Source organism: Zeus faber (genome assembly GCF_960531495.2).
Source record: "Zeus faber genome assembly, chromosome: 1".
Taxonomy (NCBI): Eukaryota; Metazoa; Chordata; class Actinopteri; order Zeiformes; family Zeidae; genus Zeus; species Zeus faber.
The window spans coordinates 13,897,851-13,924,443 of record NC_137193.1 but is presented as its reverse complement, the minus strand read 5'-3'; the positions used below and the strand labels follow the sequence as shown (position 1 = coordinate 13,924,443).

Here is a 26,593-nt window from a genome sequence, read left to right as displayed (position 1 = left end):
CGGCTGGATGATTCATCAGCAAAAAATTGCAGACATTTTATGAAGGGTGCCAACCTCAGTCGTTTCTGCCTTTATTAAGAAAAACATGAAGATTTTTTTTTTTCTTGATGGGTCAAATGCTCAACAAATTTTGGTAGCTACCCTGAACTAAACTTCAGTGTGAAAAGCACAGCCAACAATAATCACATTTTTAGTTGATATTGCCTCCCTTCACAATGTGTACACTGTGCATCATTGTACAGTTGCAATGACAATAAAAATCAATACATGGTTCGGTTGAGGAAGCCTAAAACATGTTATATGTGTTAATGTGCATTTGTAGCTGAGTGTTGGTGTTGCGTGCACTCAAGCTCAAGTGGCCGACTGTTGATGGATGCAGGGCTGAATCACAGTCAAAGGTCGGGCTCCAAATTGCTTTACCTACCTTCGTCTGAAAAGGGCCCCATTTTGTTTGGCTGCCATTTTGTCCCTCCACTTCTAATAATAAAAAACCCAGAGAAAGAGGCAACGTTTTATAAGCCCTCACCTCAGGAGCCCCCGTCGCGCCAAGAGCCCCATCAATACTTAATGCAGTGGAGAAGAGAAGCTCCCGAGGGGCTGCTGTGAGGAGCCTTCCCCCTCTGGGGGTGATGGAGAGTAAAGGCTGCTGATGTGTAACTGCCAGGGACACAGTGGAGTCATAGATATGAGAAGCGATCTGGTAGATACGTCATCACGGAAGGATGGTTGGAAGTAGAAAGAGGGACGATGAAGTCAATTAATCATTTTTTTTATAACGACTGATGTGATTTTAACATACTGTTGTTAAAAAGGCCGGATATTCTTTGTCTTCAGGCACTACGTAGGTGCTGCTGGACATGAACAATTAGGCAGAATTGCAGTCCCCTAAATAAGGACGCGTTTTCGGTCTGAATTTCTTTGATATGCCATTCTTCCACTACAGAGCCATGCGCTTATTCATTTATTTCCTTTACGGCTGACTACCAGCTAGGGTCTACAAACCAAAAGAAAAAGATTCCTTGTTTGATACCTGGTGCTGGCCCCTTAGAACTGGACCATGGGGGTGGGCCTATCTAATTCCTGATTGGTTCCTAAACTATCACTCAAGGATGACGTGAACACAACAGAAAACATTCCCCTTTGCTTTAGGTTTTGTGTCCGCTTCTTCCTGTCACTAATCTCCCACTACAGCACGCGATAAGATCATTGGTCGCACTGTGAAAGGTCAGCGGCAATGGTTGAACTTTGAGCGGACGCCTGCTCTGGGCGCGTTACTGAGGGAAGACGGGAGCGAGCGCTCTGTGGGGAAGACAATGACTCAACCGGCGCCGAGGGATTTCGCCGCTCGTCATGTGTAGGAGGCTTTAGCCGGAGCCTGGGGAGCTCAGCTGAGTTCCTCTTTGCTCCACTTCATCACAGTCCCTTTCCACCTCAACCTCCCGGTGGGATGAAGGGGGAATTTTCGCTTCGCTGAAACCGATTTACTTCCATCAAGTTGGAGTGCCCCGCTCTCCTCTCATCCCTACCCCCCCCCACCCCCCGCAACTTCCAACACCCCCCTGCCATCTCTTCTGACCAATTATGCACAGTGGAATCAAGGTAGGGGGTCTTCTCCACATCCGCATTGTGAGTGTCACATTCGATTAAACCCCACAGAACCAATGACAGAAGGGCCTCATGGGCAGGAGTCCAAAATATCACAAAAATAAATGCGAGGGTGGATTAATGTGCATGGAGCGATGGAGTTTTGGTGTGAGACGCAGAGAGGGTGTGGGTGGGAGGATGGATGGTGTTGACGGAGACGCGCAGATGCCGTGTTTGTCAACCTGAGAACTTGGGTGGGCTGCAGATGTAGTTGGGCAGAACGTCACAACAGATAACAGAGTGGGCGGGAGATATGTCGCGTGAAAGACAGGCTGTCTGCAGGTAACAGGAGTTTAATCGAATACTTTTAGAAGTTTAAGAAAAAAATTAACTACATTTAAGTGCAAGTAATCTCTCTCTACACCGTGTTCCAAATTATTATGTAAATTGGATTTAAGTGTCATAAAACTTAATTTTATTGTTTTTCAATTAAACTCATGGATATTGGGTATTGTGTCTCAGGGCTCTTTGGATCACTGAAATCAATCTCAGACACCTGTGATAATTAGTTTGCCAGGTGAGCCCAATTCAAGGAAAACTACTTAAGAAGGATCTTCCACATTATTAAGCAGCCATAGGTTTCAAGCAACATGGGAAAGAAAAAGGATGTCTCTGCTGCCGAAAAGCCTCAAATAGTGCAATGCCTTGGACAAGGTATGAAAACATTAGATATTTCACGAAAACTTAAGCGTGATCATCGTACTGTGTAGAGATTTGTGGCTGATTCAGAGCACAGACGGGTTGGAGCAGATAAAGGCATAATGAGGAAGGTTTCTGCCAGACAAATTCATCGGATTAAGAGAGCAGCTGCTAAAATGCCGTTACAAAGCAGCAAATAGGTATTTGAAAATGCTGGTGCCTCTGGAGTCCCGCGAACCTCAAGGTGTAGGATCCTCCAGAGGCTTGCAGTTGTGCATAAACCTACAATTGTGCCCCCCCTAACCAATGCTCACAAGCAGAAACGGTTGCAGTGGGCCCAGAAATACATGAAGACTCATTTTCAAACAGTCTTGTTTACCAATGAGTGCTGTGCAACCCTGGATGGTCCAGATGGATGGAGTAGTAGACGGTTGGTGCATGGCCACCATGTCCCACAAGGCTGAGACGTCAGCAAGGAGGTGGCGGTGTCATGTTTTGGGCCGGAATCATGGGGAGAGAGCTGGTAGGCCCCTTTAGGGTCCCTGAAGGTGTGAAAATGACCTCGGCAAAGTATATAGAGTTTCTGACTGACCACCTTCTTCCATGCTACAAAAAGAAGAACCGTGCCTTCTGTAGCAAAATCATTTCATGCTGCAAAGAATACCTCTGTGTCACTGGCTGCTATGGGCATAAAAGGAGAGAAAGTCATGGTGTGGCCCCCATCCTCCCCTGACCTCCACCCTATTGAGAACCTTTGGAGCATCCTCAAGCAAAAGATCTATGAGCGTGGGAGGCAGTTGGCATCAAAACAGCAGCTCTGGGAGGCTGTTCTGACATCCTGCAAAGAAATTCAAGCAGAAACTCTCCAAAAACTCACAGGTTCAATGGATGCAGAAATTATGAAGGTGATATCAAAGAAGGGTCCTATGTTAACATGTAACTTGGCCTGTTAAGATGTTTTTGATTGAAATAGCTTTTGATTTCAGTCAATATGACCTCCTAATGCTGCCAATTCAATAAATGACCATTTTCAGTTCTTTACAACATATAAAATGTTTTGAAACTCTGCTGTGCATAATAATTTGGAACAGTGCATTTTGAGTTTTTTATTTTTGAAAAAAATACTGTTATCATTGGGAGGTTTGTTCAATAACATTCGAATTATACCCTAAGGGCTGATGACTTGAAAATTATACTGACTGTCATTTGCACCAACTATTTAGGAAAACCAGAGAAAAATAAAAAGTATTGAAATTCTATGAATTCTTATTTTCTTTGTTCTTACAAGTGGTCCTGAATGCACTCCTTTCTTCCCCACAGTACTTCGGACAGGTAAGCACATGGATCCTTAGATCTCTCTCTCCAGGTAAGCATGAAGAGAAAAATAGGGGGAGTTGGGCTCATCTAGAATAAGCAGGTTAGTATGAAGGTAGGTGTTGCGTTCAGAGCTAGGCTAGCGGTTTATAACGGAGCCGTTGACTCTGATGAGGAAGAACTTGACTAGGAAAAACAATTTAGTGACTTTTTAAGGCCTAAATTTACACCGATGTACAGTGAAGTCAAGACAATTTAAGATCTGCAGACACACTGGAAAGTGTAAGAAAAGACGACAAAACGAAGGAAGGAAATGAAAACCGGGGTGTTGAGAGGTGTGGAGGGAGAGGGGAAGACCCAGAGGGAGGCAGAGGGGGGGGGTCGTAATGGATCCCCCGGACGAACCGTTGGCACAACACGCCGCTGCGTGGTCACCGCCGGTTCGTTGTCCTCTTTACCCCCCACCCCCCTATTTCTGTACCTCCCCCGGTGTTCAGTTCTACTTGATCTCGCCATCATCTCTGTCTCGCATTTTTTAACAATGTCTTCATCCTGCTTCCACGTTCCTTTTTCATCGGTCCATTCATGTTCTCTCCTCTCCCTCCCTTTTGTCTCATCTCTTCTTCCCCTCCTTTCCATTTCTCCATCCGTCATCCTGTCTCGCTGCCGCATCCCTCTGCCACTTTCTCTCGACATTAGTCTATTCTCAGTGTGCAGTGTCTACCTCTCAATGCCCTGTTCCGTCTATTCGCCCTCTGTTCACCTCCCTGTCTCCACTCCCGTAAGGTAGTATCAAATCCACTTTTTTCACAGTGGTTTGGCGTCTAAAACCTTGTCACGGTTTCATTTCCTTTTCAGCTGTTTCACAAGTGCTTTCCCATCTCTATTTAAGTTCTTACTAGTTCACTCTTTACTTACGCTCTAACTAGTTTACATTTTAAAAACCTATATCAGCTGGGTGCTTAGTTTTAGCTCAATGTGGTAACACTTTAAATCAAGGCACAGTACCAGACTACATACAAAAAAAAAAGGCAGTTTAATTCTGAAGCGGCAATCCATCGGCTCTTTGAACAAGTGGTAGCCTTTTTAGTGGATTCAATTCTGCGCCGTTGGACATGGTGCTATTATTCCATAAATACAGGAGAAAACACTGAAAGAACAAAAGAAAAGAGTCGCTGCCCAAAAGCTGTGCATCAATATTAACCTCAATTGTTTTCTCTTCTTCTTTACTTGCTGTATTTCTATCTATCTCTGTAATAACCATGGCAACATCGTCATGAAGTTTGGCCATCATATCATTGAATATAATTGCTGTAAATGGATGTTCATTAGATGATACGAAGATATAACTCCATAATAGCAGTCTCATCTAGTATAATTTAATATAATCTAGTCTGAATCACCGGATGAAGGTTGTTGGTGTAAAGCCCACCATCGGGTGACTATTTCAGTCTGCACTCTCCTCCCCTTCCGCTGTCTGCGTGTTACCGTTTTCAAAGTCCCCGTCGCTATATGAAACAACAACTCCAGCACTGGCACAGCGTTAGAACAATGTGCGGAGGTCTGGTTATGCACTTACGTCTTTTACCGTTTTACGCAAGTTGTTTAATTTTTTTGGCCATTTTAACATCGGGGCTCACCTCACCACGTACAGAGGTTCCACCAAAAGAAGTTGCCACCCAACACTATTCCCCTCGCTGCATCCTGGGCTAAGCGCTGCCCAAGACGATTGTCATTGGTTTAAAAAACACAAACATGACAGAGCGTCCCGTCCCCCCCCATACCAGAATGACAGTGTGTTGAGCCTGACCTTTCTCCAGCACTGGCACAGTGCTAAAACGAAGTGTGGAGATCTGGTTATGAGTGACTAGATATGATCCAACAACATGAGGTCGAAAAGTTTTTGTGAAATTTAGTTTTAGACTTATGCTTTTTAGACTTAACGCTTTAAATTCCCCACAGTTTGCTGAAATTAGTTTGGAAGAGAATTCGAATTTCAAAGTCAATACTGTGATTTTATACCGGCATAGTTTCAAATTCACTATGATTAAGTTGACGATCAGTCCAGCAGCCCCTCTGCGCCTCCCTGCGGCTGAAGAGGTCTGAACCGGACATGATAAATGACGCCAGATTCCAGCGATCCCTTTCATTTGACATACGTCTCCCGACCAGCAGAGATTTAACCGGTAACCAGGGGGAAGCATGAAATCTTCACACACACACACGGAGAGAGAGAGAGAGAGAGAGAGAGAGAGAGAGAGAGAGAGAGAGAGAGAGAGAGAGAGAGAGAGAGAGAGAGAGAGAGAGAGAGAGAGAGAGAGAGAGAGAGAGAGAGAGAGAGAGAGAGAGAGAGAGAGAGAGAGAGAGAGAGAGAGAGAGAGAGATCTGTCACCAAGGCGGTGGTGGGACTGATGTGCCTCTCCCGCCGTCAGCATGATGGGTGTTGGCTGAATTCATAGATAATGCTCAAAGTGTCCTCCGGGATGCTCCGCCCACTTCCTGTTCCTCTCCCTGTGCACGGCCGTGTCTGCCTATGACAGCGAGCAATCACTCTGGCGCTGCCGTCTCCAGGGGCGATCGCAATGTAATAAGGGACACTGACGCCGACCAGGGAAAGGCGCGTGATTAAATCGGCTAGCCTTCAATTCAATCCGGACAGCAAGCATCACCCCCCCAATGCCTTTTCTCTGGAATGGCAGCGTCTTCTCTCTATGCAGAAGCCATTCGTGTGTGTCGTCCGCAAAAAAAAATGTACGTCCCGGTGTGTTTGTGTGTGAGCTCTCACCATGTAGAAATAGGACAGACAGCAGCCGATGGTCCAGAATACTGAGCCAGTCTTCACCGATTTCACCTGAGGGATGAAGAGAGAGAGAGAGAATTAAATCATAGTACAATCTGTTATTGGTACCAAGTTCTCCAAGATCAAACAAGCCATGGGGTTCCACGATAGGAGACAAATACCTCAAATTCTCCACACCGAGCATCTTAATCCTTTTGTACGACGGTGGAACACAAAAGGGCTAAAAAGGTGGAACCCCCCCTCGGGTCAACACAGGCAGAGTCGCGTTTGCTAAAACAAACCAGCGGCCGTGGTTTCCATAGTGATTCATGGGACCCTTGACAATGAGATATTGGATTTGAGGTCAATTTGCTTAGTTGAGCACCAATGTACTCAGTGCACTTTTGGTGAAAACTGTACAAGGAGTTCTACAGAGTAAACCTTTACATTCCTCGCCTGCCGGCAATGAGCGAGAGAGCGATTTCCCCTGTGGCAGTCGATAAATTACAGCATTATTAGTGAGAGGCTAAGCAGTTTCATATTGGCTTTTATAATAGGCTACAGAATCCTTTGCATACATTAACGGATTAAACGTCAAACTGCTAATGAAAAGCCAACATATGGTTTATTTTTGAAATTACATTATATTGTTACAAGAGGGTCTGAAGATACTGGCTCCTGAATTGGTTCTGTTTTCATAGTAGAGGCATATACTGTAGTCATGGATTTTGTCACACTTTATACTTTTATAACACTCCCCTGTGGTGGCCTGGCACCCCAGGTTGGGAACCACCCTCTTAGGCAGTTGAAAACTCCGGTGGAAGAGAAGAGGAAGGAGAACTAGCGAAGCCTTGACTGCTGTAGAGCGGCTTTAGACACATCCCCTGCTTCCCCGCCCCACAGGCAGATAAAACACACACACAGGAAGATTTATAACAAATACATGCTGAGAGAGATACTATCAGATGTGTGCGCACACACACACACACACACACACACACACACACACACACACACACACACACACACACACACACACACACACACACACACACACACACACACACACACACACACACACAATCTCCTTCCAGTAACAGAAGTGATGGAAGGGACCACGGGCTGTCACTGGACCCATATGAAATCGAACGACGTCTGAGCGACCCATCACAGCTCACTTAATCGGCTCATACTGTTGTGTGTGTACACACACACACACACACACACACACACACACACACACACACACACACACACACACACACACACACACACACACACACACACACACACACACACACACACACACACACACACACACACACACACAGAGAGGATCGATGAGTCTCTTCAGCAGTGTCATGTGTCTTTTTCAAACTACCAGCAGGGCCGCAGAAGTGTGCACACACAGCACGTATACACGCCTCCACCAGCTGTCAGTCCATCAATCAGCTGCACACAGAAACACACACACACACACACACACACAGAACACACACACACACACACACACACACACACACACACACACACACACACACACACACACACACACACACACACACACACACACACACACACACACACACACACACACACACGCACACTAACGGCAACCCCAAACAATCCATCTCCCAAGTTTTCTTCCTGCAGCGCTGAGGTAAGCCAAGTTGCTCTGCACTGACCTGATTAGCATTCAGCCTTGTAAATGCTGAAGGTTTTATATTTTAAACATTGTGTGTGTGGTGTGTGTGTGTGTGTGTGTGTGTGTATGTGTGTGTATACGGAGGGTATCCACATTGTGGAAGATAACAGCAGTTTAGTTTGTGGTTTTGCAAATCTGACTGTAGTGCAGGAAGTGTGACTGAGTGCTATCAGCTCGCTAAGGAACGCATGCTGACAGGCGATGTAGGCCACTGCGGAAAACAGCCAGCCCCCCACCTCCATCACTGCACTCAGACCATTATGCAGCACTCCACCCGACCCCCACCACCATCCCCGGAGCTGCCCCCTTGGCTTCTACCGCTCCTGTGTCGGGAAACACTGGAGCCGCACGATGCGAGATGAGACAAAGTGTAGAATTAGTGGCCATCGGGAGCGGAAGAAAGAAAGCAGCGCACGTGTGTGTGTGTGTGTGTGTGTGTGTGTGTGTGTGTGTGTGTGTGTGTGTGTGTGTGCGGCCCGTGTTCAAAGGCCAGCTCGGGTGTGAGAGGATTCAATTATAGATTAGGGGAGGGCATCGGGAGGGGGGCAGGGGGCGAACACGGTCAGATTAAGCGAGCGCTGCTGAATGGGTTATTAGCGGATAAAATGAAGGAGCCGGATAATGAAGATTGGGCCACGGCTTGAGAGGACGGGAGGAGCAACAGACGAGCGACGGGCAATAATGAGACCAAACATGTGATGAAGACGGAGGTGGAGATCGGGAACGTCAGAAATAGAAAAAGAGAGACGGAAAGGGAGAAAGAAAGAGCAGGGAGGCAGAAAGGCTAACGGCGAGAGAAATAGGGAAGACCAAGTGAATGAATGACGGAAAAACAAAGAATGACAAAAAGATGGACAAGAGACAAAGAGCGAGACAGAGACAGAGAGGGGGGGGGACGGCGAGAGAAAGAGAGTAAGAGAAAAAGAGAGCGAGAGAGAGAGAGACTGAGGCAAACATGAAATGAGACTGATAATGGGAAGCAGTGGCGCATGTCCAGGATGATTGTTTTTCAGGCCCGACGCCACAGAGCGCCTGGAGCGAGTGCTGCCATTCCTGTTGTGTCTGTCTATGGGGGGGGCATCATCTTCACCCCCCCCCCGCACCCTCTTAAACCATGTTTGTGCTGCTCCAGAGACGACACATCCTCTTAAGAGGCCATGATGACTGCATCGAGGAACAGCTGCCACACCTGAAGATGCATCGAGCGCACACACACACACACACACACACACACACACACACACACACACACACACACACACACACACACACACACACACACACACACACACACACACACACACACACACCAACCTCCTGGTTGCATCCCTCTCCTTTCCTCCCTCATTTGCTGCCATAACTATGACAGGAAGAGGCCACGTGGCCAGTTGCTGTTCCAGTTTTCTTGGACCTGCTTAACTCTGCTTTTCAATACATGTCGTCATCCAGTGTTTATGTTTTCCGCGTAAATGTTGTTTGGTTCTATGTTTAACCGTCTCAATTGTGGGGATTCTCCCCCTCTTAGAGTAGTGATAAGTTGTTTATAGTCCCAGACATGGTAAAATAGTTCACCAAAGAGGGGGATTAGTGGCAGCTCTCTATAACAAAATCTGCTCTTGTCGTCCTACAGGTCGTCCACAGGACAGAGTTATTGCAGCAGTTGTTGATGATGATTTAAGAATGAATAAAGAGTTGCATTACAGGTTGAGAAGTTGAACTCCACTTGCAGACTTACTCTGTCCTCGATGCAATGGCATACAAATACTCTGTGGTGTATGCCCAGCATGCTGATAAAAAAAATACAATAATAAAAACAATAATATGCATATATGACAGAAATAAATGGAAAATATTTTAGCGCTCATCTTTTTTTTATGTTCTAATCATAAGGAACCAATCGCTGACTTCTGGTGAATGGGGTGACAAGCTTAAGGCATCTGTTGATTTGGCCTTTGACAAAAAGTACCAAAAAGGCAAAAATTGCAAGCCCTTGCAAATATTCCAGAGATTGGTTAAACTTGCATTCATTACTGCAATTGCAAAAAACATGATTTTCCATGCAGGACATAGACTATATACAAGTCCAAGCGCTTATGGTTGTCGTATATCCCTCCTCAGGGACCGATGCACTGATCTGTCAGCTGGGCCAGAGAGTTCCCTTACCTCAAATCTGTGACGGACAGTTTAGAAAAGGCTCAAACAGCTGTTGGTGAGCTGGCTAAAGCTGTTTAAACCTGCCCCAAGCGCAAGGGCACGAGGGAGCATGTGACGCAAATGACATCACCAGGGGTTGGAGCCACAGTGCGTGGGGACCTCCGAGAATTAGTTAACTTGGCGCAATGTGCGTTGCATAGAAATCACCGTTGTGCCGTTTCATTTCTGATATGTTGGACAACACTGATCTGCAGCACAAGTCAGATGTGAAATTTAAAGTTGACCAATTACTTTTTGACGCAGAGACTAAATCGTTTACGCAAACAGTTCATTCAGGTTTGGCGATTTTATTGTGAATGAACAGGGTCGTTGGTTGTTGCAAATTATAAGGTAAGGTTTTCATAGGTATTTATGTGCAGTTTATGTTTAGAATGTCTCCTATTAACATTGTGATGTTCTTGACGGCACGGTTCAGTAAGTTCCTCTGTAATAAACTGCTGAGCAGGACATTACTTCAAACCCCCTCTCCTGTCCCTGCATGGAACGGGCCGACACACCAGCTCCTTTTCGGCACTTTTGTCAGTTCAACCACCACGAACAGCGGTTCTTACTCAGCACAGCTCAGCTCTTCTTCGTTTACTACTTCCCGCTACTTTCTCTCTACTGCCACTCGTGCTTTCTGAGAATGCTGCAACAGAGAATGTGCCAGCTTTAAAGGCCCCGTCCGCGCAAAGGTGTAATCAGGGCTTCAAGGCCTGATGACACACACACACACACACACACACACACACACACACACACACACACACACACACACACACACACACACACACACACACACACACACACACACACACACACACACACACACACACACACACACACAGTGTGTCCAACGTGAGCTGGCTGGACATCGGGGGAAGTTCTTTTTCAGCCCGGCGGCCGGCCAGCATCCTGCCAAGAGCGCGGCGGCCTGTGACGAGTGTCAGCCGAGCGTGGCACTCTGGAAATCTGTTCCATCGCTGCTGCGTCACAGCTACCTGCAAGAACGCTCTGCTTGCCCGAGTCCTCTTGTCCAGGTTGAAAGCAAGGACAAGGTCTTCAAAGTAAACACCTAGAAAGAAAACGAAAATACAGCCTACAAGCTGATATTGACAAGCTCTCCGGCTGCCTGACGCATGCATAATGGAAGCGTCTCTCTGTTCTTCTTCTGGAATGCCCTTAAACGTGGGGGTGGGTGGCAGTAGCTTAGAGCAGCCGTTCTCAACGTGGGGTCCTTCAAGAGGTTCCAGGGGGTCGCCAGAGAAATGATTCAACCATCACCATTCAGAGATTAGCGCCATTAGAGAATGTATAATAATGAGTGCTTTGATAACAGTTTCATTGTTTTCTGCCTAACCACAGTATCGACAGGACAGGACTAAATCATATTTAACAATGAAAATTTTCTCAGATTGGGCTACCAGATGAAATCATATCAAATGGGGAAAGTGGGCTAATGCGTTTCAAAGTGAGGGTATTTGATGCGAAAAAGGTTAAGAATCACCGACTAAGAGGAGCAGATTTCCTGGCCGTAATCACCCTTGCCTGGGGCTCCGATGCCATGGTGCCATTTAAGGAAGATGTCATGCCAAGGTCGACCCCTGATAACCAAGAGCCAGTGGATATGGAAAAAAACATTTGCAAAGCGCGGCTCTCTCCGATTTAATTTCGCCATGTAGGGGTGATTTAGGTGGAGGGGGCGGACCTGACCCTGCATATGCTGCAGACACATACAAGTGCACCCACCCACACCCACGCCAACAGATAAACACGTACAAACGCACTTACTGATGTGTCCACACGCCCCTCATGGCTGTGGGCCGGCAAGGCGCCCGCTTGTGTGATTGAGTGAAGCAGACAGAGAGGGCGAAAGAAAAGGATGTTTTGTATTTCTGGCTTATCTTTACCTTGAACTGTTTCACCCACTGCCCCCACCCCTCTCCCACCTCGCGGACCATCACATTCCAATACGACTTCCTTCATTCCACTGCCTGCGAAAACCTCGGGCTCGGATTCACAAATAACCTTCTCAACCTCATCTGTGGAACGGCATTCTCCAGGCAAGGTTTTTACCTCAGATACCCTGGATTGCCGGATAATGTGTTTTAAACTGCACTCTGCTATGCATACTGGGAACCAGGTTTCAAAACACGGCAGTCGATTAAATGTTTAGAATAAGTAAAAAAAAAAATTGGGTCAAGTGTACAGACACACACACACACACACACACACCTGTATATATTGACCTGTCTATAACCGTCTATATCTGGCCATCCATCTCTATATACAGTGCATCTGGAAAATATTCACACCCCTTCACTTTCCCCACATTTTGTTATGTTACAGCCTGATTCCAAAATGCATTAAATTCCTTTTTTTTCCTCATCAATCTACACACAATACCCCATAAGGACAGAGCAAAAAAAGTTTAGACATTTTTGCAGAAGTATTAAAAAAAACAAAACTGAAATACCACATGTACATATGTATTCACACCCATTGCTATGACACTCAAAATTCAAAAACAGGTGCATCCTGTTTCCACTGATCATCCTTGAGATGTTTCTACAACTTGATCGGAGTCCACCTGCAGTAAATTAATTGATTGGACATGATTTGGGGAAACCAACACACCTCTCTATAAGGTGCCACTGTTGACAGTGCATGTCAGAGCAGAAACCAAGCCATGAAGTAAAAGGAATTGTCTGTAGACCTCCGAGAGAGGATTGTATTGAGGCACAAATCTGGGGAAGGGTACAAAAACATTTCTGCAGCATTGAAGGTCGCGAAGAGCACAGTGGCCTCATCATTCGTAAATGGAAGTTTGGAACCACCAGCACTCTACCTAGAGCCGGCCGGCCAGACAAACTGAGCAATCGGGGGAGAAGCGCCTTGGTCAGGGATCACCAGTTAGTGATCAATTGTTAGGTGTCATCTTGGTCTCATGATGTCAAAATGTGAACAGTTGTGACTGTTTAAATACCAATTCTAATTGAACCAGGAAATGTATTGGTCAATTAATGGATAAACACCTGAATTTTGCCGTTCAGCTCCTGTGAGAGAACAGCAAGAAGTTGTGCAAAAAGTACTGAAACATTGAACAGTTGGACATGTGCATTCAAAAGTTTAGAGAAGGTCAAATTAAGTTCACCTGTAAAGGTTATAGTGCATTTTAGGTTCATCCTGAAATTTCACCCGAAAGCCGAATACCCCTACTTTTTGTGAATAGCGCGCGCGTGTGTGTGTGTATACATACATACACACACACACACACACACACACACACACACACACACACACACACACACACACACACACACACACACACACACACACACACACACACACACACACACACACACACACACACACACACACACACACATAGCGCGCAGGCCACCACGTGTCAAATGGATGCATGGATTGTTTTTTAAAAGGACGCCCCCGGTAAATAATTTAAGACCATTTTTTTGTTGCAGAAATAACAAAACAAAACGAAGGCCACAGTGGTGGGCTTGGTGCCCGGCAGAGAGTCCATTCGCTGAAATAACAAAGGGAACCCAAACAAACAAACAAGCTCTAGCAAACTGGAGTAAAAACCCAAATGTCTATTTGAATATTTGGCGTGTTCATATAAAAAGTCGGTTGGTTAATGATTAATAACGGCATCGCTATCTGTCGGAAGGAAACATGAAGCTAGATTCCCACTTAACCGACTGAAAGTCCTGTCGAGTCGAGTTGCAGAGACGGGTGATACAGCACCGTTTAAAAATACACATCGTGGTTAAAAAAAAGATGCATTCTGTAGTAGCTCTGTTGGATGTTGGTTCCACATTTGGTTTAGTCAAGTGCAGATGGTTTTACTTAAGCATATTCTTCATAAACAGCAAAAATCAAGGGGACAATGCCTGAAATCAAAACATAACACCCTATCCCATGTCTCCATGAACCTCGATAGAAGCTGGCCCATGTGGAGAGTACAACGCACAGATTGGACAAAAACTGTTAATCATTTATTGGCCATAACAGGATATTGATTAACCCATATTTGTTGTAGTCTACTAAAACAGTGTCTTGACCGTCTGCTTTGTGTCTTAATTTCTCAAACACACAACAATTTTCTAAAATGAAAGCGTGACATAAGCTGTCATCGCTTTATCAACCTTGACTATTTTTCCACATTCTGACCAGATTTGAATCAATTCTGTGGAAAAACGAGTGCTGTGAAATATTCACTTTTGCGACCCGTGGAAACAGCCAAGTTTTGGTCATCAAATCGCCCCCGCATACACGTCGATCACATTGGCTGTGACACGAGGAGGTTTTGACAGCATCTCTACAGCGGCTGACAATTCCTAACGTTGAAAGAAAAGTGTCATAGCTCACAGTCGCTTGCTGACGATTTCTCCCTAGACGGCTAATTACCTGACAGTCAGAGCTTATTGAAAGCAATCGGTGCAACTCCTTGAGTTTGAAAACATTTCCTAAGGTATTTTTTCTTCTTCACTTTCTCTTTTCAAATTTTCATATCAAAACGCATCAAAAGCCCCCGTACGCACCCATAGATAGTAGGTGAACTGCAGGGCGAAGATGGCGATGCCCTCGTTGTCGAAGGAGCCGGCCACGGAGCGGGAGATGTAGCCGGGTACGATGGCGATGAAGCAGGCGGCCAGCAGGCCGGCGCCCTGGCTCCACAGCTCCCGCGTCAGCAGGAAGGTGGAGATCGACGTCAGGCCGCTGAAGACCGGGGCCAGGAAGACGCACACGTCCCGGATGTGGACCGAGATGTGCAGCAGGTTGAGCACGTAGTGGATCAGGCCCGCTGTGACCATCAAGCCTGGGTAAACCTGGAGAGGGCGAGGGAGGGAGGGGAGAGAGAGGGAGAAGGAAGAGAAGGAAGGAAAGGGTGGTGAGGGAGGGAGACAGAAAGGGAGATCAATACAGAGAGGGGGGACAGAGAGAGGGGGTTGGAGAGCGAGGCGGAGAATGAGAGAGAGAAAAGGAGAGAAGCAATAGAGGGAGTGAAAGGGAGAGTGGGAGAGGGGGGAGACAAGGTAGAGTGAGAAAAGGCAAATGAGGATAAAAGAGAATGAGAGACTTCATTACAATCCGTTCCACGTACACTTCATGTATGTTTCATATAAATTCACAAACAGCAAATGGCTGCCACGTCGACCTTCCAATAAAATCCCCAAGACTGTGTCGGAACGTGGACCACGTAAGAGCGCTACAACGCGTCACACAGGAGCTCCGTGGGGCTCGACCGGTCGGCAAGTCACAAGAACTTAGCGACTGAAACCTGCCCTGGACTGCACTCTATAATACATGAGAATAGATCTAATTAGCACCCAGCACCGCGCTCTGGCTCTCTCAAGCGAATGGGCGTTAGGGGCCATGGGGGGTGTTTAAAGTGCCAGTGATACCCCTTGCTGAGTTTGAAGGTGTGTGTGTGTGTGTGTTTCACTATGGCTATAGTGAAACACCAGCTATCGTCCCTGCTCAGCCCTTCACATTTCTAATTAACAGACGCCTGGGGAGGCCCGATGAAAGCTTCATGGACCGTCTGCAGGTCTTACTGCACCCACTCCCAGGTCTCGCCAGCCTGGTAAAGCAGCAAGACGCTGTTTAAGGAACTGGGACAAAAAGGTTATTTATCCGTTTGCAGCAGTCTGTTCCCGTCTCCGTCCCTGGAAGATAATGCAGGGGCTTCAGCCACTCGCCGATATAGGGTTGTTGTTTTTTTTATGTTGAATACCTCAAGGATTTCCGACACTTTTTGTTCAGTGAACGCGTCAATATTTTTTTTAGGTAGAAAAAGTGTTACATTAAAACTTTGCGGAATCGCGGCTGCGCAGGCGGTCTAAAATTTTTGTTGTTTCAAACTGGAGTACGCAAGAATGCATCATGAATACGCTCGAGGCGTTCTTTTTACAGCAACAAAGAGCAGTTTATTGGCCCAACAGCTCTCCATTGTTACCCAGTGCCACAATAATAAAGGCCCCTTTCCTTATCTATGGCTGGACAGAGAAAGAGCAACTGTCAGTCGTCCTCTAAAGGGCAGAGGGAGGGAGGGACAGAAAGAATAAAGCCGTGTGAGGGCATCAGAAGTGGGCCAAGCAGAGACGCACTCACTGTCACATTAACAGATATCTGCCCGTCCGTCTTGGAAATGGTACGACCCAACGGCGCGCCGCGAGACTTAGCGTTATCGTAAAGAATTAATGAGCACCGTCAGGGATCATCTGCACCGGTTGGAGTAAAGAGCAGGGAGGAGCAGAGTGCCGGGGGGGGGGGGGGGGGGGGGGGACCGAAGAAAGAACCATTGAGGAGCCCCAGAGGAAGGAGGAAGGAGACGGTGGGTAATGGAGGTCCAGAACTCAAAACTCAGAATAAAAGAAAAACACATAACTGCATGCAGAGTCATCATCCAATCGCATCCCGCTGTTGACAATGTCCACTCCATGTAATGGACTTGCCCTCAAGCACTACAGACTTCTGATTCATAAATGTCTGCAAGCGAGGCCCACCTCACATGTCCAATCCCCGGCGCTTGGTTAAAAGCGTGCACTTCAAGTAAGGGAAGGGCTTTCGCACACCCTCACAGTAAGATTTCAAAAGCAGAGTGGGAGTAAACTAAACTGCCTCTTCATGAAATGGGTTTCTTTTTTGTCAGCGCTTAGACAAAAGAGTTCTATAACTGGCCTACACGGCAGCACTTTCTCCACAACAGAGGGGATTTAGGCAAAGAAAAGTGAATAAGAAACGCTTTTCCCCCACACACAACAATTACTGCGGAGGTGGCCATGAGAAGGCACATCTATCCCCCCACTGCTGCGAATGCAGCGGCTCGGCTAAATGTGTGTAAACAGTCTGAACGATGGATGCGCAGGTGGCACTTTGTCCACTGCTGGTGTTGATCCCAAGTTCTAATTTGTGAGCATCAGCTGATATCAAGTACCGATCCAACTCACTTGGACCATCAGCACGCCATCATTAGAACACTATGATTGCTAAAATGCTTCTCTGTGTTAGTTGATTTCCTTCAATATCTGATGTTTGATAAGGCCCGTGGTTTGAGATTGGAGGATATTCACAGTTACTATACCCTATTTAATCCTGATATTAAATGGGTATCCCACACCCGTATCACCGCAAGCAGCATTTGAATCGTGTGGAGGGGAGTTATTGGGGGGGGGAAGAAATCCATCCATTCTCAGGTCAACGTTCCTTTGAATGAAGGTACCAGGCCATACTGTCAGTTTCACGTTCTTGCTAGCCAATTAGAGTGAATGTACCGAGAATAATGCAGCAGGCTCCTTCACACAGAGTCCCCTGTGTCCTTCAGCATTGCGACTTGCTGGCACCACGGTCTCTCATAAAATAATGATGCGGCAGATAAAAGCTAGAGTTGAACCGGCTCCAATCAACGGGCCAGGTGGCTGGTACGGTGCGACGGCTCTGGCAGATCTCCCCTGTGCATCGGCTGCTAGGCCTCGCTTTGACTTTGCATACTGTAGATTTGCATGCTGTAGGGAAGCATTTACATTCGGTACGGCCACAGCGTGATTCCGCTCCCCTGGCGTTGAAATGCCTCTGAACCCTTTGAGGGTGTATGTGACTTGCCATCTGGAAGTACCAGCAGCCAACTCAACTTCCTGTACAGCTTGTCATGGTTTCCCAAACTGGGGTCTATGGCGCCACGGCCTAAGTCTTGGAAGGGGTCTGCAGCAAAAAAAATATATAGATAGATAGATAGATAGATAGATAGATAGATAGATAGATAGATAGATAGATAGATAGATAGATAGATAGATAGATAGATAGATAGATAGATAGATAGATAGATAGATAGATAGATAGATAGATAGATAGATAGATAGATAGATAGTGGCCTATTCCGATTGCGTTAGCAAATGGGTAGATTCAGATAGCCATAATTTTGCCTTTTTTAAAGCAACAGACAATAAAGAAAGAAAGAATAAATTAAATATAACTGCAGGCAGCAATACGTGGGGTCCATGGTAGTCGACCCTTCCTTAAAGTTCAATGCAGTAGTGTGATTTGGCTTGCTGTTCCGCTGTGTTTTGTGACTGCAGAAGTTAATTTGTTCCAGCCTGGTTACAGTGTAATTCTATGATCAGGCAGTGTTTGCGGCTGTGGGTGGGTTTCCTACGCTGCAACTAATGGTGATTATTATTCTGAAGTAGGGCTGCATGATTACGGCTGAAATGATAATCAAGATTATTTTAGTCAATATTCTGAGCATGGTAATTTATCACAATTATTAATACACTTTTGGGAACAGAATTCTTTTATGGCATTTATGCCTTCACAATAAAAATGTATTTTATAAATCTATAAATAAATAAACTAAGGTAAGTAAGGTAAGTTTAACTGATGGATTTCGGTTAAACGTAAATGTCAGTTAAGCCTAACAGGCCAAACTGGCTTTAAATGAAAATTAGAGCCATGTGAAATTCAAGATTTTTATTTGTCACATACATATACATACTTCCATACATATATGCAGTGAAATGAGCGGCACACGGGCAGAGCTTATTCACTTGTGCGCACAAAGAGGGTGTATGTGGACCTATGTGTAAAACATTTTCATAAAAAGTAATGCATTTCTTCTGAAACACTGCACAAAAACATCATTGTTACATCATGTAATCATGTTACATCATGTGAAATTAGAGGCAACAACGGCATCTTAAGCACAACAAGCAAAACAAAGACGCTATGTGCATGTTGCATCAGCAGTTGTTTTTGTTTTAAATTATATTGTATGATTTCAAGAAGCAAAAAAACAGAATGGTCTGACTTTAGCCTTGATTTGGGAAATGATTCCAATGCAGCTTGTCTGCAGGGTGCGCAGTGGTGTCACTGGGGGGTCTGGGGGGAACGGACCCCACCGGGGGACAGGGCAGTGACACCAAAATTACATGATGTAACAATGATGTTTTTGTGCAGTGTTTCAGAAGAAATGCATTACTTTTTATGAAAATGTTTTACACATAGGTCCACATACACCCTCTTTGTGCGCACAAGTGAATAAGCTCTGCCCGCGTGCCGCTCAATGCGCTCTGCAGCTCTGCCCGTCACTCGCCAGCATCTGTGTCTCTGTGGGGGCTCCATAGACTCCTGCTATTCGCTGAAGTTGTATCGCTTAAACTACTTTACTTTCACACACAGTTTTTTTTTTGCAAATCATAGCTTCAAAAGTTAGTTTAATATACATTAGCTTTTGATTCCGCTTGAATCTACTTTTTTTAACTAACTGTTTGTGTTTGATGCGCCCGAGCGTGGGTTTGCGAAATGTGCGTTTGTGAAGCCCTTTGAGACTGTCTCGTGACTAAGTGCTATGAAAAAGAAACAAAATACGAGTTGACTGATGGAGAAAACAACGGCCGAAATAAACAGAACAAACCCGATCGATCGCCAATCGCGTGTTAGGAGCAAAAAACGGCCAGTTACGATTGATGGCCAGTCGGCCGGTGTATCTCTAGGTTTCTAATATCAGTGTAGACTCCAATGTCTCTGGACAGATCTTCGCCACGGCTGTCCAGGTCCAATAGAAATTCTTTATTTGCTGAGAAGACTAAAGGTAAGGGTCACTGTTACTCTGGAATTGGCTATGAGATATATTGACTGAAAAAGCAGTAAGGCAGTACATCCAAGTACTGACACATGATGCAAAGGCCTGATATCTGCCGCAAGTCAATTCCAAGTGACTTTCAGCACAGACATAACAGCCTCTCAACAAATACACAAAAATTCAACCTGCAGATAGATTCCCCTGATACAGCTAGGTCAACGGGAATATGGCTTGTTTACAGTGGGGGATGGGGGTATAAATAATATTTATGGTCACTCCTTTTCCTTCGTCTTTATCCAAACAGTGTAACACCTCGTGTCAACTATTTGAAAGTTACTCTATCCAGAGGGTAGTTTGTCGAGCAAATTAAACCTCTGAGAATATCTTTCATCTTTGAGAGCGTAGCCTGCCAACTGAAAAACGAGACTAGTTTTAAAAAGTGAGACTTTTCATCCCAACTGGAGGAGAAAACAACACAACAGGCTTTGAACCACTTCAAATGAACCGTGCATGCACTTGTTTCATTTCAGTCAAATCAGGTTATTTGTTGTGTGTGTCCCCCCCCCCGCCAAAATGTATACATTCGTGAAATGCCAATATATACTTGGACAATGATGGTGTAAGTTTATTTGTATGCAGCGTACAAAGCGCTGTGCTGTCCAGGGATCTTCAAAATGTCATGAAAATTAACTGGGACTTAAACACTTCCCGATTCTGATTCCAAGTCTGATCACGCCCCACACACACACACACACACACACACACACACACACACACACACACACACACACACACACACACACACACACACACACACACACACACACACACACACACACACACACACACACACACACACGTAATACCAAAACCCATGCGCTGTAGCAGAACCAGCACATCACATATTACAAGCCAGGCTTGTCATAGACAATTACCAGCAGAATGACAGTGATTGCCTCTGACAGCTGAAGGCTGATGTATGGATTTTTAGGTGGCAATCGGTGGCATCCCCTCATGCAGCAGTAAACACTATATTCAAACATTGGCACCTAGCATGGCTACAGCTCATGCCCTGCACCATCTGCTTGTTGTTGCAACAGTAACTGTATGTGATGTCGATGCACAGTGCCAACATGTCTGGCTGTCTGAAACATTCGGTGCAGTTTTCCCAATCAGCCGGCTATACGAAGCCCCTCCGCACACCAGGCCTTCAAGAGAGGTGGGGAGAAAGGGAATGAAAAACAAAGGGAAAAGGGTGGGAGGAAAAAATAAAAAATAAAATCAAATAAAGAAGAGAAAACAGCCAGGTATCACAAGTCTGGCTCCATCACATGGTCTCAGTTGGAGTCATTTGGCCCGCTGGCACCAAAGGGCCGGTGTGATGTTGTCCTGTTGGACCATTAGCTGCAGCGATTAAAGCTCATAGTGCAGTGTTGCCCCCCCAATGAGCTACAATGGATCCGGGCAGGAGAGAGCGACGGGGGGAGCGGGAGATGGAAAGTTGGTCGTATTTTGCATGCATAGTCGCAGCCTAGTTTTACACTTTACAGGGCGAGAGGAGTCTGGGAAAGAGGGTTGGGTAGGTAGGGGTAGAGGGAGATATATTACACAGGACTGTCAGGCTGTAATTCACACTGTAAAAAGGGAAGTTGTCAAGCTGTGGATCCACAACAGCCCTTGTTGTTGGTAAACAGGGCGGCCATCACCGGGAGGAATCAGTCAAGTTAACTGCTCGCTATTTGCCGTAGGAGCGTGATTGAGATCCACGGTGAAGCCGCGGAGGAGGTCGACCAGTCTGACTGCTGCTCGCGCCAATGGCGCACCAGCCCAGCTTTCCCGCCACCAACTTGAAATCTGCTTCCCTGCTCGCATGGGTTCCCCCCCATACTTGGAGCGGGTGACGTCTGTCACGTTTAAAATATCTCACACGTCCTCTGCCTCTCTGAAACTCAACTTCACTTGTCCAGAAAATATTGCTGTTTAGGTAAACTATGGGAGGGTCAAGTGACGGGCTTCAAAAGCTGACTCCATATACCTTTATCGACCTTACTGTATAGTAGGACTGGACGATATGTTCATATGAGACTAGATATCGTATGGTTTTTCCCCAACACTGTGAGATAGTTAAATGTCTTTCAGGCCGCATTACAGTAAAGACATTTTATGAACTATTTGCTGTTGTTTCTTGTCGAGTGTAAATATTTTATAAAAAATACCAACAGTCATCCCCTAAATATTCAAGGTATTTGGTCAAAATAATGATATTTAATTTTGTCAATATCCCCTAGTCGTACTGTATAGATTGTACTGAGCATATATATATATATATATATATATATATATATATATATATATATATATATATATATATAATTTTTTACAGATTTAGAAACAAAAAAGGCTACTTAGGCTGGTATAATTGGGATTGTAGTCAAACTTACCGTGCCTCCCACAATCCTGCCCAAAGGGTACCAGGCTCTTTCATCGAACCAGTTGAGGAACTCGTAAAAGCCATTGGTGGTGAGATGGTGTGTTGATCTGTAGTTGAACCTGAAGTAGGCGGGAAGGGAGAGAAGGCTGGTTGAGCGCAAGGCAAAATAACAACTGTGCACAGAACAAAAAAAAAAAAATCTCAAAAACACTTATTTTATATTCTTTTATAGATTGCACGATGCCTGTTTTTTGAGGCTGGTGCAGGGTATAAAAAAACATCCTGCATCTTGGGAAAAGAACAGGTAGTTATATTTTCCAGGTTTTCTGAAGGCGGGAGAAGAGGGTAAATTGCAGACTGCCTTGCTAGAATGAGGAGTTTAGAGCTTCCAACACTCCCGGGTCAGCGCAGAGTTCAGAAATGCAGAAGGGAGGGGGAAGAAAGAAAGTCTGCAGGGTTTCTTCTCCTGCAGTGCTCCAAATAGAATCTCAAACCGCTTTGATTCTGACCAATGGCACACGCTGGAGTGACAAAGGGAGAAAAATGGGTCTGTTACCATCAAGTCTGCCCCCGGAACTATCTCTGCAAACTGGCCTTGATTCACGGCGTAGCCTTTGCGAGCTGAAGGGGTTTTGGACCGCCATCAAAACAACAGAGAGAGCAGGCCGTGTTGAGAATCCCGCTGCCAAACACAGCGAAATGTTGAGTACAATATTAGAGGGACCTACATTCAGCTTCAGCAAGACGCCCTATGCGCAGAGGACCCACAGCAAGGTAGAGCCGGGCATCTAAGGACAATTACCTGCTCTGGCTGACACTAATGGAGAGATATGGCGGAGAGAACCTTGTCTCAGCGTGGCTAATCAGCCCTCTCGCACGGGGAGGGGGGGAGGGTGATATGCTCCGATTCATATTCTGTCAAATATAAAAATAACTTTGCTGAACCAGCCAATGCAAGATTGGGAAGCAGAGGCATCAATAAGATGTTACAGAGGCAGTTTTAACTGTGATGGCTCGCCTTGTTTATTCCACATCCTTCCCCTTGTGAAACGGTGGTAAATGTTTTGTATTAAGGCAATTCTGGCGGAGCTGCAGTAGACTTGAAAGAAAAATTTAGGTATGGCTGACACCTGTCTTTCAACAACCTCCAAGAAAGCAATTCCTTCATTCTTTCTGTTCTTAACACCCCAGGGGAGATTCAGCGGGTAGCGATTAAAGTCTTTTTTTTAAATCCTTTTGTTTTTCATGCCTGTTGGTGTATGTATGTGTACACATGTGAGCATAAACATGATATCAGCGCTTACGTGTCTGAATCAGTGGTCAGGCCTCAGGAACCAGATTTTTCATCCCAAGAACCAAACTTTAAACTTTAAGATTTAAAAACTTCTAATTTATCTCACAAAATGGATAGTGGAGTAATCCTGATGTGTTGAAAACACAAAAACAAAAAGGGCAATATCGGCCAAAAAAAAAACAACAACTAAATATAGTGCAGTTGAAACAATAGCAACTAATCCCCTGAGCTTCCAAAATACGGTATTATCAAGACAGCAATAAAATGCAAAGAGGGCTCATGATACCATCAGGAAAAGCACTGAATCGCTTTGCCATTGCTTTGCCAACGTGTATGTCCACATTAGTGACCGAGATCCACCCACTTAAAACCACCGGTCTAAATGTTGGGCAAGGCACCAGCACAATTGTCACAGAGCTGAGAATGTGGTGCCAAGACTCATGATCAGGACAGTTTCTCTGAAATGGCAGCCAAGAGGTACGCCTCATTAATCATCATAAGGTGTATTTTTTTTCCCTTAATCCCTCTGGTACTTGAGAGCCTCACTTTGAGCAGAGCACACATTTTTAACTCTTATCTCGCCAACCAGAAAGTCTCCCCAGAAACAAATATTTGCCATATAGAATTAGATGGAGCAGCAGCAATGGATTTTTACTCATGAATTTAATCATATTTAAAAAAAAGTTTCTTACTTATTATCATGCTATGTCAAAAATTAGCTAGAATTATGGAATAATGGAAATGTGAAATTGACTTTTTAAAGAGGCTTTAAATTGGCATGAAAAAGCTATTGATGAGCAGAAAAAAATAGTGTGTGTCTTGTCTTCACCAAAAGATGGTGGGTGTTCGTCATTGCTCATTCATCACCTGACGGAAATCTCGTTTTAAGACTCACAAAAAATCTATTTGAAGTCGATGATAAAACCTGTCGGTGTCCCTGAGTGAATGGAAAAGATGACTGTTTAGTCCAATGGCCAGGCCATTGACCTATCAGACAGAGACAAAAGACACAGTTTTTGCATTTTGCCCCGGTAACTCTTCCCAACCTTTTCTGACTCAAGGTCCACTTGAAAAATCTCAAAGAGGTGGACCACATACAGTACATATTACCCCTACTACTACTACCGCTACAGGTAAGAGAGTGACTGAGTGTCCCCGTTACGCACAGGAGATTTTTTTGTTTCATTCATTTAGAAAACAGAGTAAAATAAATAAATCTACAATAAAAACACACCGTTTTTATTTGCTTTGTTTGGGGGAAAAAGATCGCTCTGATCTGAGCAGTGGAAGGTGCCCTCCGCTGGGGAGCTGTTCCTGCTGGGGATGCTCCAGCTCGCCTGGGTCCACCGCAGAGCGTGATGCTCAGCACAATAGTATGGGCCACTTTAAGGTTGTTTAAAATCGTATTACAAGATTCTTCCAGGCATGAATATGGGAATATATATTCTTAAGTTTACGATTACAGGTAAGAAGGATATATAAATGTGTTGAACCCCCCCCCCCCAACTAGTTGTTTTTACCTCTTATTTTTTGGGGGGGGGCAATATTACCAAATTGATAATCCCACCCCTTACTTTGAACTATGACTAAAACGGTCATGCTACTTCAGCCTCATTGTGCATCGGCTGTCAAATCAGTGAGGCAGAAATAAGGTGGAAGCACAAAAGAACTCTGAAAATAAAACTTTGCCGGGCCACCACGGCATATTCGGAAAAACCCATTTTCCAATGATCTCACGGACCGTGGAGCGGAGAGCTTTATACTCCCGCTTGTCACTTTGATGGGGTGGATAATGTAGCCCTGCCAGGCACATTAGCAATTGAATGCATAGCAGCCGACTTGCTCCCTTCCCACAGAGCACAGAGCTGCTGATAGCGTTCCGCCACCAACTACTAACCTCTGCTATCAGGTGAGAATCAGGCAAGTAACAAACCTGCCATGCCACTCACAACACTCCGGTCCTTGGCTGTCAGAGAATTTTACAGAATAAAGCACATCACGTCCAGATCAATACAATGATTGCCTGACAGACATCATTTGAAAATAGCCTCCTGTACTGTACACTTGGGGAGGCAAGAAAACGAACAATTAGTGCTGATCTCCTGTTGAGAAAGAGCCTTTCCTCCCAGCATGACATGATGGGCTGCAATGTGGTTTATGTTCCAGTAACACCATACTCACCATACACCACACATAATAAAATAACCTAATTCTACATAAAAACACACCGTTCTGGCGCATCGATCCCTGGCGCCGTGGGCACAGTCGGTACCGTCGGAGAGGGAGCAATCTGTGCGCAGAGCCGCGATTATTTAACATGATATAGTTATGTTTACAATGAAATATTGAGGGGGACAACTCTGTTTTGCCCAGGGAGGGGGGTCCGGACCAGTCTGAAAAGTTCACGAATCTGCGCTCTGTGATAATATGCAGGGACGTTTGGAGCGGACCGAGGGACGCTCTCCCACCATGTCAGGCCAGACATCACTGAAAATCATGGATTTTCAGCGCTCCTGCTGTACGATTGGCTGTTTATGTTACATGATTGTTTCTCTGCTGTACGATTGGCTGTTTTTGTCACGTGATTGTTTCTCTGCTGTACGATTTGCTGTTCGTGTCACATGACTGTTTCTCTGCTGTACGATTGGCCGTTTGTGTTGTGTCTTTGTAGGTAGAGGAAAATATTTTAAAAAACTATGGGGGGAAAAAGAAAATCTCGTAATTTTATCATCGTATCGTGGAAGACTTTATACAAACAGTCACACTATGTCGATAGCACGTCAATACATGACATCCCAAATTCACTGGGCCACAGACAAATTTTGAAGGCATATGAAATAAAAGCAATCTTTTCCCCAATGATTTTTGAAGTTATTGTGGTCAATATTGCTCTAATTCATGAGTTTATCATGTTAGATTTGCAATTGATTTTCTCTGGGAAATGGGGCCTCTGCTTATGCAGACACAAGTTAAAGCAAATGATGATTGCTTCA

At 45.2% G+C, this 26,593-nt stretch overlaps 1 protein-coding gene across 1 annotated transcript in view; it reads right to left on the bottom strand.

The window, feature by feature from the left end:
• The window catches only part of stt3b (STT3 oligosaccharyltransferase complex catalytic subunit B), a 108,705-nt gene that overhangs the window by 32,170 nt on the left and 49,942 nt on the right, over nucleotides 1-26,593 (bottom strand). Inside the window, exons 2-4 of the mRNA XM_079998901.1 lie at nucleotides 22,317-22,425; nucleotides 14,837-15,124; nucleotides 6,383-6,448 (exon numbers count right to left, since the gene is read on the bottom strand). Of these exons, the coding sequence (XP_079855027.1) occupies nucleotides 6,383-6,448; nucleotides 14,837-15,124; nucleotides 22,317-22,425 (463 nt within the window). The remainder of the gene's footprint in view (nucleotides 1-6,382; nucleotides 6,449-14,836; nucleotides 15,125-22,316; nucleotides 22,426-26,593) is intronic.